This window comes from Eleginops maclovinus, chromosome 7 (genome assembly GCF_036324505.1).
Source record: "Eleginops maclovinus isolate JMC-PN-2008 ecotype Puerto Natales chromosome 7, JC_Emac_rtc_rv5, whole genome shotgun sequence".
In the NCBI taxonomy this organism is placed as follows: Eukaryota; Metazoa; Chordata; class Actinopteri; order Perciformes; family Eleginopidae; genus Eleginops; species Eleginops maclovinus.
Window position 1 is genome coordinate 18,509,607 of NC_086355.1, and position 18,344 is coordinate 18,527,950.

The following is an 18,344-nucleotide window of genomic DNA, read 5'->3' on the forward strand; positions in this document are numbered from 1 at the left end:
ATTTGGAAAGGCTTTTTTTTTTCCTACTAGATTTACATATTCAACTATACTATTGAGTGTTGGAAAAGGGGGCATGTCAGGTTAACAACATGGATTTTGGTCATTTTGCACCAACAAAATAATGGGAATGACATCCCAAATTTAAGAATGTCTAAAAAAAGAATTACTTTAACAAACATTACTCCACTAAAATTATGTGTCAGGGAAATTTAGTTACTTCTGGCTTTTAAACACGTGGTTAATGATGTAATTTGAAACAAAACAAAAAAAGCAGCAAAACAACTTTTTTTTTTCTAAATGTAATTGATAATGAAGTAGGAAACCAGCATAGCCTCCCCTGACCCTAATCCTCTACAGCTCAGAATTATGCACAAACCATCACACTTCAGATGCACAAAAAAACACAAAGTAGTCATGGCTAGAGAGAGAGTCTGGAGGCTCTTGGGTGACAAACATGCCTCGACATGCACACACATGGAAGGGGTAGAGTCATATGAGACGGAATAAATGCAGCAACACTTGACCACAAGCCCAAACCCCAACCGGTGTATGCAATTACAAAAATTCCATTTCCACCGCTGCTCAGTTGGCTTCATTTAAGGGTTTACGACCAAGCCAGAATCAGCACACTTCTCCAAGTGATACCTTACATCACCGTGTGCAGCTACGCTTACAGTAGACTGCAGAGTCTGCTTTTCACATCTCATCTGGTTTCTGTTACTCACCAGTCAGAGTTCTTCTTAGTATCGACCAGGTTAGACATGTTTCAAGGCTGTTTCTTTCTCTCAGTGGTGTTAATACACGATGAATCATCAGTGATTGTGCTGCAGTATGGGGGTCCTGGGTAGAAAACCAAGCAGACGTTACCAAATTTCTTTAAAATGGTTACAACTGCAATTAAAGGAGAGCAGCGTTCCAGTGCTTGCGGCAGGTTTTTCCATCACAGCCATTCTCCCACCACCACAGCGGTCACATATGTTTGTCCTGTGGTCTAACACCACGTCTGGCTTTGCGCTGTAAAACCTTTATTCCTTCATGAACACTTAGTACATGCACACACAGTCAGATATGCTTGTGTACAGTGCAAATGTTTCTTTTGCTTTGAGAAAGAAACAGGAGATTCAGTCTAACTATCTGGGGATCCTCTGCGGACTGCATATGGCTTATGGATGTATTTCCCAGAGAAATGATTGATGGATAAAACACAGGGGTTGTGGAGGAATGCAGTCAGGGAGAAAATAAATAAATACATGGAGTGATGATAGGAGAATGAGGAGTGGTAAATGAGTGAGATCAGGTTTTTTGGCTTTTAAGCTAAGTACAAAATTGATTTTGTTATTTTAATTGGTAAAGTGAGAGCACATACATTCACATGTTTTTTTCAAAAATCAGGAAATCGTTCAACAAATCAATTGATCAATCAATCCCCCTTTTAATCCCTTTTGTTGTCTTTGAAATAGCAGTATTCTGCTGACAACAGGCTATGAAACAGTTACAATCAATACTCAAAACAGATTATTGATGATGTTGTGGGGGCTGTTGTTTGTGTCTCCACCAATAATCTCCCAGATTCCTGCATAACCCTGGATAGCTGCTTCAAAACTGAATGCCTAGAGAGACGCAATAGAGTGTGTGCATGTGAGTGTGGGTCTTTGAAAAGGAGGAGGGGTTTAGAATAAATCAGCAGCAGCTTCTGGTGAATATCCCTCGCTTGTCTTCCACACACACATATATGCGCAAACTCAAACCAATGGTCTCTTGAGCCCCAATGGTGAGACAGTCTGTGCAGTAATCTGATGGATCAGCCAAAGGCCGTCAGACCTCTGAGTGATCAAATACTGTAAAACTGACTTTCATTTGTACATTAAGGAAACAAACCACATGTATATTAACAGTTTGTTTTCCTGGTTGTCTATATCGTGTATTGACGAGGCATCTCTATCCATCTTTTCATTCCAAGAGTTTTCCGACTAGTCCTACTATGCTATGATTTACTAGTAATTTTTTACTTCAAGCATCTTTGTAATTGGATGGAATATGTTTCATTACCGAGTCTTGTAACAGCATAAGAAATTAAGGAGTGTTCCCTATCATAAGGTAGGGTTAGGGTTAGGGTCTTTGAACAGAGAAGTATTCGGATATATACATTTGAAATGGACTCAAGTAAACATTTCACAGAATTACAATTTGGTGTCAAGGTCATATTGCTGCCTGTGTCCTGGGAAAGAAAGACAGAATAAGAAGAGAAAGGGTTGAAAGAGAGCTTGAAGAAGACGAAAGGGTGATGGTCCTTTATCTGATGTTGAAATGATGGTGTCAGCGTCTTTGGGCCAATCTCAGCTGACATGCCTCAAGCGGCCAATCAGCAACGGCTTTTCCATTCCCACTGTATATTTTTAGGGCCTAAATGAGAATCTGTCTGTTATGTTTGAAAGAAATATAAATAATCAACAGCAATGGCCCAGAAGATCAAATGTTTTATAATTCGGGCATGTCTGCATTCTCAGGTTAATCCAAGGAAATAGTTTTTATAATTTAGAGCAGATCCTGGATCATTTCATGCAGGGACAAAGCATGTAAATGTACACGAAAGAGCCGAAGTAAGATTTATTTTTACTTTAATTTAAGAGTACATTTTCGAAAAAGACAAGGGATACAAGTGCTCAAACTTGTCTTTGTTAGACTTTCGAACTTGCTCTTTACTTTTCCATTATCCATCCATCTCTCACCTGACATTTTCATTCACTCACCCATTCACTAGTTCTCTCAAAATCTATCTGTCATCAATCAAATCCTCCTTTCTTGTCTACATGCTAAATCTCCTCACGTCTTCATTCACCTTATCCCACCACTCTTGCTCTCTTTTCTACCCCTCCTCCTTTTCTTCCCCCCCATATGTTTCAGAGAAAGTCATCATGAAATAGACGGGCAAGTTTATGCTGATCGAACAAATGACTTTTTGTGCTTGGTTACAGCAATGGTAAAGTGTGTGTGTGTGTGTGTGTGTGTGTGTGTGTGTGTGTGTGTGTGTGTGTGTGTGTGTGTGTGTGTGTGTGTGTGTGTGTGTGTGTGTGTGTGTGTGTGTGTGTGTGCGTGCGTGTGTGTGTGTGTGTGTGTGTGTGTATGTGTGTGTGTGTGTGTGTGTGTGCGTGTGTGTATGTGTGTGTATGTGTGAATCTGGAAGAATTATTGAATTAGTGTTTTATGCGCAAGAGGCATGAAAGGAGGACAAGAATTAATGGGAGCCACATGGATATTTAAAAAAGTATATGAGCATGCCATACTTTCAATGCTCATGCAAAACACAACCAGACAACACACATATCCATCCTTGTGGTATGTTATCATTAGTCTCAGATGAGCAATTTTTAATAAAGCAGTCACTGTGCATGCAGAGACACACACACACATTCTGGTTTTAAACATCTGGAAGCCAGCCCATGTGGGCGGCGCCACTGTCACACAGCATCAGGATGATTTGTGTGATCTGTAATGTATTTGATAATGTCATTAAAGCCCTGTCGTAAACCAGATGGGACACATGGAATATATGTTAACTTTTCGGAAATTAGGAAAAAGTAACATTTATACGGCATTTGTTCCTACATTACACTGACAGGCTCACAAATGACAGGTACTAACTCAAGATATTCACCACAGAAAGAGGGAGGAAAAGCGGACAGAAGGTATAAGACACACGGGGGACAAGATTATATAAAAAATCTTCATTGCAGAACTAATTAGCTGTGTGGTTTCTTTAAAATTAGATGTGATTCAATGATGTGTTAACAGAGCAAAGCTATAAGCAAAAGTTTGCTTCACGTATGAATGCAAAAAACAGATTTTTTGTGACGCAATGAAAACAAACAAATCAAATTCATGCTGGATATAATACTATGATGCTGATTTGTAAAAAAAAAAGAGTAAGCAAGAATATTCCTTCATTTTTGATTCAACATTAGTCATCTCAACTCTGATAGTCTTCCCCGACACAGTGTCATGTGGATAATAAGAATCTCACACAATTGCACATTATGCATCTATTTTCATCTTAGCATTGACTTTTTACCTTTACCTGTTTTTACAATGCAGCAGCCATTATTCACTTCCCCTCTTTGCAATCGGGTCATGTCAGATCATTTGACTGCTCATGTGAACCATCATGAGAGCATAAACATGTGAGCAATATATAGAGATAATGACACTATTAGTATAACTGTTCCATGAGTAAGTGCACTGAGTTGTCCAGAGGTTTTGAGAGGTTGCCCATATGACGGAAAAAAGCAAGCAATTTTGTCTGACCTGAGGTCTCGAGTAGAGAGATGATGTTGTGTTAGTTTGACTTTTTGTCAGAAAGAGTCATAGACCTTGTGATGTAGAGGTACATTCAAGCACGACGTGGTACGAATGTCATTACGTAGCCCTCCTGAATCGCTTCAGGCGATGTGGTCATTACAACACTGGACCTCAGCCAAGAACCAAAACCTCCCATTCCCACCTTAATCTGTGGGAGGGAGGATGGATGGATGGAGAGACAGGGCTGGAGGTGGGAAACGTGGGTGGAATCGGAGGGGAGGGAGAGGAATCTTGATGAGAGGAAAGTTGGGAGAAAAATTAAAAAAGAAAGACAAGAAAACATAAGCAAAAGGTCAACCAGTCAAGCATCGAAGTGATTGCAAGAGGCGGAACGGAGCGGCGCAGAGGGAGGAAGAGAGGTGGAAACCAAGGGGAGAAAAGGGAGGTTCATTGGGGAGCAAGTGTGTGAAGGAAGGAGGCAGAAGGGGGGACAGAAGTGTTCACAGAGGAACCACGAAGGAGAGATGCAAGGATGGAGGAATAATGAGAATAGCAGACAAGGGTGTTGACCACAAATCCCTCCGGATAGATCAGCAACACAGCCTGTAAGAATGTCAGGAGGGGGGAGAAATTAAATAAAACGACAAGAAGTGGGAAGATTCACGGGGGGGAGGCGAGAGAAAGGCAGCATGGAAGGCTAGGTCAAAGGGTGCAGGGAGGAAATAGTTTGTGACAAATGATGGAAGAAAAGCCGAGAGAACAAGGAACAAGGGGGGAATCATAGTGGTGCCACTTTGTGAGATTTGTGGATTGCAAACACACACACCAAAAGTCAGCTGTCAAATGCAGGCTACCTCCCCAAAGTCTTTGTGTGTGTGTTCTTGTGTGATGAAATGAGAGGAGATGGCGGGGAGTTTTACTATTTTATAACTCTGCACACATACTGGTAGAATGGACATTTGAATAATTCAATATGTCTGCACTGGTCCTCCCTCGGTGACTGACTGCGTCCCGCAGGCGCACGACAGGGCCACACACACGCACACACACAAACACACACACACACACACACACCTGTCCTTTTCTTTCCCATGAGGTGATCATATTCGTCGTGGCATTCTTTTTATCATCTTGTAGTTCGATTCGGAATCAGAATAAAGTTTATAGTTAGGCGTTAGACTTGTTTTTTCACCTTTTGACTACAAAACAGAAGCAGCTATACACAATATGTGTTCTTCCACCATGCACATTATTGTTATTCAGCAGAGGAAGTGTGTAAATGAAAGAGAAAAGAGTATTCGCTCCATGTTTGTAACCTTTGACTTTCACTAGGAGATGAAAGTACAATTTGAATTGAGAATGTTTTTCTTGCTCTAAATATTCTTATAGTGTTGGTATAGTGTGTGTGTGTGTGTGTGTGTGTGTGTGTGTGTGTGTGTGTGTGTGTGTGTGTGTGTGTGTGTGTGTGTGTGTGTGTGTGTGTGTGTGTGTGTGTGTGTGTGTGTGTGTGTTTGTGTGTGTGAGAGAGAGAGAGAGCGTGAGAGAGAGAGAGAGAGAGAGAGAGGTCTAAAGTTAGGCATCTGTTTACCCCTGTGTTCCTGGTGTCAGCTTGCTGTGTCTCTTAACAAATGTGGTGATATTGGACCTTTAACAAACTTGCACAAAACACACATATACATACATTTGTGTTAACACACACAACCTGAGCTGGGTTGCGAGTTGATATCCATTAGCTGATTATTGCACAAGCCGTCTATAAAGAGACTGTTAACAGTTTAAATGTAAGACCTCAGTCATATCACCTTAAACCTGCCTGCTGTGTATAATCTCAGCTACGGAGGCCAACAGGTGCAAACGCTCTACAACGGCACAAAACATTTCCATTATGTGTAACGATCTTTCAGAAAAGATTAAACAAAAAAAAAACTGCACAGCACTAAGAAAACGTTCCCCAACTTGACGAAACTAGCGCAAGATTACTAACAACGCCACATAAACAAAACACTGCAAGAAGCTCAAACGGAAACGGGGACCCTATCTGTCACTGTTATTGGAAACTTAACTAAAATGTATGTTTTTTGGACTTATTTAACAATATGATCGCATGATTCCTTACAATATTGTTGCAGATCTGCAATAAGCTAGCTAGCTAACTTAGTCATTTCAAATATACTGACAAAACACTTACAATTATGAAGGCTAACTCAGAGAGTGACAGTTGACCAATTCTGTAATCCCTAAACGTCAACTCATCTGCATAATAACAATATGCTAACCTTAAAACATGGCCAAACAGCACTCTGCAAATGATAACCACATTTTTGTTCATTTTAATGTTAGTATTGGCTGTTTATCAAACATAACCAATAAAGGGTAACACGCTGTGCACTTTATGTGAGTGATCACTTCAGCGTGGGTTGATAACAGCAAATAGGGAGGTTAAAACTTGAGATAAAGTCACAAAGCTAAATAAAATATGCACACACAGAAAAAACATGTTTTATATTTGACAGCGGGGTCGATTTGGCATTGATTTAGAATATTTAAGAGACTTTCTTGGCAGTTCTCATGAAGAAAATCAGCGTGTAAGGTCCTGATATCTGACAGCAGTCTCAGCTCGTATTTCTTTATCATGTTTTTAGCCTGCTACTAAGAGAGATTTCAGTTTACTGAAGAGATTGTAAGGGCAGCCGTTACAACAGTGAGGCCTTTGCATCAAGCAGCGGTTGAAATACAGAAGCAGCTCTGTTTGGAGACCCTGAACAAAGCTGATAGTAGAGGAAAAAAAGAACAGCATGTGTACAGAAGGGCAAACACACACACGTTACCAATTCTAACCAAGCTGGTAACAAACGTTAACAAGGTAATATATTCACATAAACCTGCTTGCACATAAAAAATATCATACACTCTTATGTACACACACATAAATAGCACATGCAAGTGTGTGTGTCCGTGCACACCCTTTCGGCTGAGGAGAAGTTCCAGCGTGCACCAAGGGAAATCAGAAAGCACCCACCAGCCCCTAACTCCTTAGAGTCAGACTTCATAATCACACTCTTACACACACAGGACACACCGTTGTAATTACAGTCCACTTCCACAATCCCAATACGTCTTTTGGGGCCTTTAGGCATTTTTCCATCATTTAACTGGTCACAGTTTCTGGTATTAAGGTTTATTGTAAGGGCATGAGTTCACTGCATGTGGCTATGTAGCGTACACCCAGTGGGCCATGGGTTCAATTCTCAGCTGGCCGAGTAGCCCCGCTCATGTTCCTGCAAGTCCCTTTCATCCATATTGTGTCACCCCTGACGGGTCCCACTTTTTAATGGATTGGGAACCGAAAGGAAAATGTACACACACAGAGACACACTCCAAAAACAAAGAAAACATCTATAAATGATTACCCAAGCAAGTAATTGCAAGGCCTTTGGCTCCGTTAAATGAGGTTCTCTGTAATAAACACACTATTCAGGACTGATGTAACATAATAGAAAGAGAGTTAGAGACACCGAGGGGTAAAAAAGGCCTTTGAGGTTCCCTAATAAAAAAAAATCAAGAGGATAGACTTGTTTTTTGTTAAATTATAGCGGTATCCACGGAGAGATGAAGTGGTGGAGAGGAAGACAGACAGTAAAAAATGATAGGGAGAGCAGCAGAAGACACACTGTGATTTCCTGTGGTGAGCCCAATAAAGACGGGAGTTTTAAAGAAGGAAAGACGTGACACTGTCAGATAGACCAAAATATAAAGTCTGTGTCAAGAGACAAAAACAGTGCTTCTGGCCATGTGTTCTGGCATTTCTTTCTCATCTGTTTTTGTGTGAGGAAATTAATTTGTGTCTGCGTTGTGTGTCGTGAGTTCTGTGTGTGTGAGAAAGTATCATGTGTCAGTGCGCTGAGGGGCGACAGCCACTGTTTTTCTTTGCTCTCTGTGCGTGAAAGAGTAAACATTATATTTTCCTGCATGTGTGTGTGTGTGTGTGTGTGTGTGTGTGTGTGTGTGTGTGTGTGTGTGTGTGTGTGTGTGTGTGTGTGTGTGTGGTGGAGTAAAGAGGACATGAGAAGAGGATGCTCTTCCACATACTTACACACTTGATTTATTACGCACCACATGCCCTCTGACCATGTGTGTGTGTGTGTGTGTGTGTGTGTGTGTGTGTGTGTGTGTGTGTGTGTGTGTGTGTGTGTGTGTGTGTGTGTGTGTGTGCGTGTGTGTGTGTGTGTGTGCGTGCGTGCGAGTGTGTGTGTGTGTGTGTGTCTATGTGTGTGTCTGTGTGTGTGTGTGTGTGTGTGTGTGTGTGTGTGTGTGTGTGTGTGTGTGTGTGCGTGCGTGCGTGCGTGCGAGTGTGTGTGTGTGTGTGTGTGTGTGTGTGTTTGTGTGTGTGTGTGTGTGTGTGTGCGTGCGTGCGAGTGTGTGTGTGTGTGTCTGTGTGTGTGTGTGTGTGTGTGTGTGTCTATGTGTGTGTCTGTGTCTGTGTGTGTGTGTGTGTGTGTGTGTGTGTGTGTGTGTGTGTGTGTGTGTGTGTGTGTGTGTGTGTGTGTGTGTGTGTGTGTGTGTGTGTGTGTGTGGTGTGTGTGTGTGTCTGAGTGTATGTTTTGCACTCATTTCTTCTTTTGCGAACAGAAGCGATATGTTCAGTGTGTATTTGTGTGCACATAGGAGAAGAAGATGAGTCATGTTGTTTTTTTAACATATAAAATACAACTATAACAATAAAACTGTCCAGTGTGAACTATAAATATAGTTGCTATGGATACCTGTTGCTAAAAAGTCCATGTTCTATGAACTGATTTACTCTATATACTGTACTACCATTAAGTTATTTTTGAGTTGTCCATGTAACTGTTGTCATAACACGTCTCTATATGCACGGGTTATGCAAACAACATAAACTGTAAACTACAATGCCACCCGTAGCGAGCAGACCTTCATCTCTCAAGTTCGGTTCTCTTTATATTAGTTAGTGAGCTTTAAGGACCCTTTTATGCATTGGGGGTTTTCCCCTTTCCCGTAGTGTGTTATGTAGGTTTGTGTGCATGTAAATGTTCTGCCAAGACTACAATCCCAAAGTTCCCTCCAGAGGGAGTTTCTCTCACCAACCTTAAACACTGCTTTAAACATCCATGTTGTTACCACTTGGTAACAACATGGATGTTTAAAGCAAATTTCAAAGCAAATTATCCTATGGCTGTTGAGACATTTCTCTCAAAATATTTTATGGGAACCTCATGTGGGTCCTGAAAAAAGAAGTTGGGGAAATTTTCTTCCAGTACGATGGGGATCACTAAAGTAGTTAGGAGACATCGTCTGGGAACCATAAATGTCAAGAAATGTCAAGAAAATCGCTCCAATAGTTGATATATTTCTCCTGTGTCACCCCTCTGCCCTTCCTGTACAGGGTAAAAAGGGAAAATCCCTACAGTCATTAATGCAATATCATTCATTTCGTTCTCTATCTAGGTTTTCCATGCCAATGCTGATGCCACAGAGGTGGTTCTCAATCGGATCCCGCAGCCGGTCCTTGCCCGCTTCGTACGCATTAAGCCCCAGGCGTGGAAGAACGGCATCGCAATGCGGTTCGAGCTCTACGGCTGTCAGATCACGGGTAAGAAAGATTCAATATATTATGTAAAGTTTCTCAGAGTTCTCCCCTTGTGGGACTCCTCCTTGTCCAAACACGGTAACGGTTTATACCGGTGATATACAGGCTTTTCTTTTACACCGGGTCAGAAGGTGGGTCAAGGCAGAAAGAACTCCCTCAGAAAACATTTCCTGGAAATAAAGCATGCAAATGTAAAAGGCATCTTTTCTCTCCTTATTTACATAACCTAATGGTAAACAATTCAGCCATTTGTCCATCCAATGCTCCTATTCATACTCCCCTCTCATCCATTTCTCTGTCTTCCACATGCACACCCACTCTCATTTGCACTCACACTCTTGCCCTCGCTCTTTCATATACATATCCTCCCTCACTGTCTCCCACTTACACGCACACACACAAAAAGAAACACACTCGGTCCTAATAGAATAATACGAGAGTGTGATGTGTGGGTGATAACATCAGAGAGTAACAGGCTCTCAGCTTTCATCTGCAGCCCTGGCAAACAAACACGATTTCAACCAGCATAATCAGCTCAATACTATAAATAGATAAAACTTAATTAGACTATCTGTTTGTGTGTGTGTGTGTGTGTGTGTGTGTGTGTGTGTGTGTTTGTGTGTCACAGAAATGCTGAAAGAGACACAGTTTCATCCATTTGTGTGTGTGTCCCAGCTCCAATGTATCATTATTGGGTTAGTGCCTCTCTCTGCTGCCATCATAGTGGCCATTGAGAGGGATAGATATGCTCTTATCTAGGAGGACTATTTCGGCACCCACACAAATCACAATCACACCCAAACAATATGATACTGCTTTTGAGTGTGCCCCTGTGCTGTGTGTGTGTGTGGTAGAGAGAGAGGAGGTAAAAGAGACATGGACATGGCATACATCAGGTGACTTTGCCTGTTTTTGTGTACCAAGAGCCTATTTTTTTCCTCTGTTTTTACAGCAGAAATTGCGCTATATATCCCGCTATACTCCCGCTATACTCCCAGCAGTGAGAACCCATTCAACTCATTTTTCTGCCTTTTTCTGTTTCCCTCCGTATTGCCCATCTCTGCCACCTTGTAATGTCCACAATCCATCAACGGTCCGAGGAAAAACACCAACTTTATATGCGAGATCTGGATAGTTTGGGACTGCTTTAGCTTTCGTTGCAGGGGAAGACAGAGCATCTAGTCACTTTAGAAGTGCGCAGAGTGAAAATCATGCCACACTTTCAGTAAGATATGTCTATAACCTGCAGAGAAACTTTATAACCAGCCATTCCCGCTAATGGCCATGCAGTATCTCTTCCTCTTCCTTTCCTCTGCAAATAGACATATTTACAAGCTTGTGCCAGAACACACTGCCAGGGGGATGTGATAATGCCTTACACAGGCCTATAATGGCAGACATAAAGCAGTCAGTCAGTGACATGTCATTAGCTTAAATCACACTTTTATGTCTCTCTCTTTTCTGTACTTTCTACCTATCCCTCTTCAATGTTTTTTCTCCCCTCTCATTCTACTCTCCCCCTCTGTCCTTCCATTGCCTTTCACTGACAGCTTCCAATCCCTCTTTCCTCTCCCTGTCTCTCATTTTGTCCTCCCTATCCCTTCCCTTAAATCTCCCCCCTTGTCTCCACCTCATACCACTCTCTGTTCCGCCTTCCTTAATCTCGTTTTATTTTTCCCCCGCAGCACCTATCAATCATTTATTTTTAGCACCTTTATCATTTTTCTCACCAGGCTTATGTAGTGTGCAGGTTTCTAAATCTTTATAAATGTGTGTGTAGCCTTGTGCATGTGAATCAGCTAGGTAGAGGCTCACTGGTGTACTGGTGTTATCATGAAAGCACAGTGTGTGTGGGCTAAAACATCAGAGCATATGCGAGGGAAAGTGTGTGACTATTCAACTTCCATGTGCCGGTGTGTGAGAGTGTTTTTTAAGGGCTTTTTTTAAATCTGTGATATCTAGCTATTTCTGCAATCTCTAGAGATGATATTCTCAACAACTACCGCTACACTCCTGTATATAAAAAAGCCCTGCTGGAATGCAGATGCCTAAGCAACACCAATAACAAAAACAACAACAGGATTTTCTTGTGGCTCATAAGTTTTTTTAAAGGCTTGTGGGAGCTCAACTAGCATGGCTTAGATGGTGTTGTTTATTGTCGATTCATTATTTACCACTCTGAGGCGTGTTCGCAGACGTCACGGCATTAAACATTCATCTCCATGTGGACTTGAAGAATGTCACCATCAATCACCATCACCCTTCACTGTCAACCTGCCTCTCCCTCCTTCCTTTCACTAGAATCTCCCTTTATCTTTCCTCGCCCTCTCCATTCACTTCCATCTCTCTATTTGACCTTTTTCTCTTTCGCTTTATCTCCTCTTTGTCCTTCAACTCCTCTTTCTCACCTTTTATCCTCCATCTAAGGTGGGCAACAGGTGCACACGTGCTACAACAGCCCAAAACCCTCTATAAGGAAAAATGCACTGCACTTTCAAAAAAGATACAAAAAATGTTGCCAAAATGAAGAAACATTTTCACCAGCTTGACAACACACGCGCAACAATTAGAAAGTATTCACCAACTTGATGAAACAAGCGCAGCATTTACTTACTTACTTATTTACTGCTTAAACAAAACGCTGCAAATAAAGAATGCCGTAAATTTTATAACAGATGCAATAAGCTCAAACGATGAATGAAACTTGATGCACACAGCTGGGACAGGAGGGCTGTTTGGAGTTTGGGGTTTATTAATTAAGTGTTTTATCGGTAAATTCTTAATGACAAAGGTAGCTACGTAAACTAGCTATCTTAAAGCAGATTTGCAATAATGGGAATGAAATCATGCAATCACATTATTGAAATAAGCAAATAAAACTTAGATTTTAGATAAGTTTCCAGTGACAGTTGGTCGACTTTATATTTCCCGAACGTCAGCAGGTGCTCCAGTCCAAGCTGTGCATCAGTCTTTAGTGTCCCATTATCTGTTGTTTTTTGAGCTTTTAGGAAATGCTGCGCTTGCTCCGTCAAGTTGGTGAATGTTTTGTAAATGACTCTCATGTGTTGTCAAGTTGGTGAAGAGGTCTTTTTCATTTACATGTCTTTTGGCACATTTAGGTTGCAGTGTTTGCATAATTGTTGTAACTGCAGTGTGTTTCTCCTAATGGAAATATTGTGGTGCGTTGGCACCTATCGGCCACCATATAATCCTACCATCAAACCTCTATTTTCAAATTAGAATGGTCATTTTGTTTCATTCCCTTTGTTATTTTTATGGTACAACATATTCTGATGCTTGTTAGACTAAAACAAATTTGTCAGCATAATAAACATTATCCCTTTGATTTCCAGCATGCTCTCATTTACTTCCTCCATTTGGGAGTTTTCTGACTCAATTCCCCAGAAACAATCCCCTTTTGGAAGCTCGGTTGAAGTTATGCATCGACTTATCAGCTGCAGGAGGGAGAAAAAATTAAATGTTTTGAAGGAAAGTGCAGAATTCTAAAAATGTAGGACAAAATCACTCACAATGATTGCTTCTAGATGAGATCAAACAGTGATACTAACTTATTCCCAACCTTAGAGTCACATTCATTCATGAAAGAGTGTAGCCATACTGAATTTAAAAGCAAGACAATCCAAAAGATTATAATAATAGCACGTACAGTATACGTCCATAAACTTCCATCAATACTAACCTTTTCCATATAAATGTTTTGGATTGAATATCTACCTTCCTCGCTGCCTTGAATCTAATTGTACATTTTCATTTCACAGATTTGCAATGAAAAATCAATCACAGTAAACATTTGGTTAACTATTTTGTCAATTGCATTTCATCACAGTTAACGCAGTTTCATGCTGAGCCCAATTTTGTTATCTACAAGGCTCAAACGTTAACCCTTTAATGCAAGAAACAGTATAATTTTCACATCAGACAAAAAAAGTGGTATTTTTTGGCAGCTGAATGTGAAATGTTTGATGCTGTATGGAATTTTTTAAAGAAATGTTTCTACTATTGATTATTTGAAAAAAGGCTGTTATACTATCTAGAAGTAACATCACATATTATTATTCCCTTCTCTCTCTGTTCAGATGCACCCTGCTCAGAGCTGCAAGGCATGTTGTCTGGACTGCTCCCTGACTCCCAGATTTCTGCATCGTCCATGAGAGACATCCACGGCTCCATGGGGGCCGCCAGGCTGGTGGCCAGTCGCTCAGGCTGGTTCCCCAACCCAACACAACCCATAGCTGGAGAAGAATGGCTACAGGTACGCCACTTTGTCCTAAAGAGGCATGATGTTTTTACAGCAAAGGATATGTTTTACAGTACTGGCTGCTCTTTTCGATTGCCAAAAAGATTGCAGTAGGAGATCATGGGCAATAGGTTGGGTTCATGCTGCTTTATCTGAACAGTAAACATTGCTAGATGGAATGGGAGTCTCTTTATTGGTTCTGCTTTTATTTACATATTTGCTGTAACGTTATTGTGTCAGTAATGTGTCATATCATCAAAACAAAGATCATTAAACAAACCAAAATGACCATCATTAGCTAAAGCATCTGCAATGGCAGACAAGTGCTGGACAAATTATTATTTCAAAGCACATCTGGGACACGGCAGGGATGCTGAAAAAAACAAAAAGTGTAAAAAGTATATTGCAACATGTAGGAATACTGAGAATAAACCACATGTTAACAGGAACAGTTCCTCCTTTGCCCATTCCACACCTTTACACCCATTTTTATGAAAGTAGGCCTGTAGTTTTTTGCTGTTATCCTGACTGACAAATAAAATGCCCAACAAACTAAATGGGAAACTCCTTGGCGGATATAAAACTTAAGGACACCATTGCATCCAACCAACTGCAAAACAACAAAGTGGCTCCTATGTTGGACACCATTTAGAGACACCCATTAGCTTGTTATTCTGAATTTAGCCAGTTTATAAATACCATAAAAATGCACAAAAGAACATGGTTTTTAGGCAATCTGGAAAGTGATGGTCATCTGTGATGATAATGTTTCTGTGTTTTGCAGGTGGACCTTGCTGTTCCTAAGACGGTGCGTGGCATCATTACCCAGGGTGCAAGAGGGCTGGAGGGCAGCACGAGCGCTGAGAACAGAGCATTCGTCAGGAAGTACAAACTGGCCCACAGCTTGAACGGCAAAGACTGGACGTACATGATTGACGGCAAGACTGGGTTTGCTAAGGTAAGGAAGTGGAACTGTGTTTGTCTGACAAGTACAAATGGACTCTCCTCTCTCCTATTGTTACTGCCAGCTCTCCCTCATTTGTAGGTTATATATAACTGTGTTTCAACTCAGTCCCTGTTCACTCTCCCTGTCTTTCTCTCTCCTAGCCATGTCATTTAAAAAAAAAGAAGACATTTTATTACAGCCTCAGCTCTGATAATAATTCACTTTAATGACCTCACTCCTCTTTCTCCCTGCTTCTGCCTCTGTGCTCTTTCTCTGAGTCTTTTCCTCTATTTGTCTCTCATGGGTGTTAATTAAAAATGCCTTTCCTGCATCACCACTAAACACTCCTGGCAGTGTGACGTGAGACAGGGCACTCTCCTTTTTGAGACTCCGTCCTAAAACGCTTTAATAGTGCTACTTAGAGCTTTTCTCCTGATACTAAAATCCTGTTCTCTCTCATCTGCCTGTCCATTTAAATGAGCATCCTGGGAAACTCATCATACAGTTTTTATTACATTCTAGAAATGGGGAAATATTATTCAATTAATGAAACTAATATTTCAACTTTCACAGATCCCATATTTTGAAAAACATTGGAGCCAGTCTTGTCAGTTTTCAGCTTGAAATAAATATTGTGCTTTTTGCCAGAGGCTGCTGAGAGCCGCCTAAAAGAAATGACTTGAAAATCAAATGAAACACAGTCTCTGTTGTTATTTTTATGACACATGTCACACCGTGCTTGGAAACAATGCCGATTTGGATTGTTGTATGACTGTTGAGAGACAGGCTCACGATTCTGCTATTGTTTCTCAATGAGACGTGAACGGCGGAGTGGCAAAATGACAAATTTAACTACCTCTGCGGCATTTACCTCTTCCTCTATTGTTTCACGATACTCATGCTTTCTTCAGAGCAAATGTTTCCACTCTGTCAGATGCCACATATATCAAACAAACGAAAGCTCATCACTCATCATGTTGTACTGTATCTGAGACACGTCTCAGACAGCTTTGGCTTTAAGACAAACTCTAGGACAAACAGAGAGTGATACTGTTACACATTTTCCTGTTCTGAGCCACAGCCAAAAGAAACAGCTGGCATCAGAAGAGCATGCAACACAACATTGATATATTCTCAAACCAAGTGAATGGATCATAGTAAAATGTTATTATGAGCACTCTCTGTTAAGTCACTATAACGTGCCTTTGCCCTACCTTTTGTTCTAGATTTTTGAAGGGAACGGCCACTATGATACTCCAGAGGTGCGTAGGTTTGATGAGATAGTGGCCCAGTACATCAGAGTCTTTCCGGAGAGGTGGTCACCTGCTGGGATCGGAATGAGGATGGAGGTCCTAGGATGCGAACTGCCAGGTAAGAACATGCAAGATAACAGAAGGCTAAGACACACCCGGAGAGAAACGTATACATTCAGCACACACACACTCACTGTCACATACACAGATGAGCTCACAACTACAAGCACACAGACAAAAGGAAACTTACTTAACACACTATTTCACAATGTCAGTTTTTCATTATCCACACATAATATAGCAGTATATAGCATACTGCCTACTTTTACAGGAGAACTATGCCCATTTTTTCCAAAAGAAGACCAAGTTCTTACATGTTATTCATATTTTCTAAGACGACAGATACATTTCTCATTAAGTTTTGAGTGTGAAATGTACACAAGAGGTTTAGGGCCATATCGTCATGTTTATTTTTATATCTGACTTAAGGTATTGTTTGTTTTCTGTTTTTTTAGATCTGACTTTAAACTCAGGAAACTGACTTTTTTCTCGGAAATCTGAGATTTTCGTAAAAAAAGGCAGAATATGAAATTTCAGAATTATAACAGAATTCAGTTTTGGTCACATCCAAAAAATGTTGCACATCTGGCCCTAATTCTGTTCTGTAGGGAATGGCTCCACAAACAATAAATTGAGAAAGATATCATAGAAGATATCATAATCGATAAAAATACAATAGAAAAAAGCTAATTTGGATACGAAACAAGAAAAGACACATCCTCTTTGTCCACAAAATCTCCCATTTGTTGTCTTTAGAGCAGCTCCAGTCTTTATAATTGATGAAATCACAAGCTCCATACGTATTTCTCCGGTTTCTGGCTTTGAGAGAGAGTAGCTCATGTTAACAAATATTGGTTGAACTTTTCTGGGCCTCGTAAATAACATACTGGTCCCCTTAATACAAATTAACTGCCAACTGTTATACATTTTCGAAATGATACACATTATTGTTATTGAAATAATATGTCTACATATATTACATTATCCATAATTATAATCACAAACAAAACCGTGGTGACGTAAATGTGATGCGTGTGGATGCGTGTTTACAAGGATTTGTTTCTGGATAGAGCAAAGTGTTCTATACCTACTGTATGTATACAGTTATGAATGCATGTGTGCGTGCATAGAGGTTAAAGTTAATCATCTTGCTCTATAGGAGGTATTGGAGCATGTCTGGACAGGGATTAACATGTCTAGGTCAGGGGACTTTCACTAATGGTGGCCAGCTGTGTAGTTGCACTATATTATGTTAATACGATGTAGCCCTAGTGTTGTGAAGGATTAGGTGCAGACAGGACATGGTCTAGTGAATTTTGGTATTTGTGATCAATCCGTGATCTCCTCAATGATTTGTGTAAAAGGTTGTTTATAAGGAGTGGTGGATGCAGACCATTAGTCTGTATGTTTCTTTATTGAGCTTGGTGAGCTCAATTTGTTACAATATGTAACTGTTGTGGGGAGCTTGTTAGCTGCGGCAAGCAAATTATTCTCAGCTGCATAATAGCTTGTATTATGAAGCAGACCATTGTACAAATCTCCCCACATTATTATTAAACTTGAGCAATAATGATGTGCTGTATAAAATTGGCAGCAATACATTTTTTCTTAATTTCCTATGTTATGAAAAAATCAGTCCAGATATAGTTTCAATATTGAAAAGCCTTAAAAGGTAACTGTATGTAAATGTCTCTTTACCAGCCTTCTGTCCTCAGTCAAAAATGGGATAATCAAAAAGCTATGGCAAACCTCCTCTCCTTTCCCTTCATTTCCTTTCCTGCCCTTTTCTTTCCTTTCCCTTCATTTCATTTCCTTCCCTTTTCTTTTATTTCCTTTCCTTTCCTTTCCATTGATTTCCTTTCCTCTCATTTTCTCCCCTTCCCTTTCCTCTCCTATCATTTCCTTTTCTTCCCTTTCATTCCC

The 18,344-nt window shown here is 40.6% G+C and overlaps 1 protein-coding gene across 4 annotated transcripts in view; it reads left to right on the top strand.

Annotated features, from left to right (window-relative positions):
- LOC134867319 (neuropilin-2-like) overlaps nt 1-18,344 on the top strand; it is a 100,145-nt gene that overhangs the window by 45,081 nt on the left and 36,720 nt on the right. For all 4 annotated transcript variants that reach the window (XM_063887794.1, XM_063887796.1, XM_063887795.1 and 1 more), the window contains exons 8-11: nt 9,763-9,907; nt 14,002-14,177; nt 14,947-15,120; nt 16,335-16,479. In XM_063887794.1, the coding sequence (XP_063743864.1) occupies nt 9,763-9,907; nt 14,002-14,177; nt 14,947-15,120; nt 16,335-16,479 (640 nt within the window). The remainder of the gene's footprint in view (nt 1-9,762; nt 9,908-14,001; nt 14,178-14,946; nt 15,121-16,334; nt 16,480-18,344) is intronic.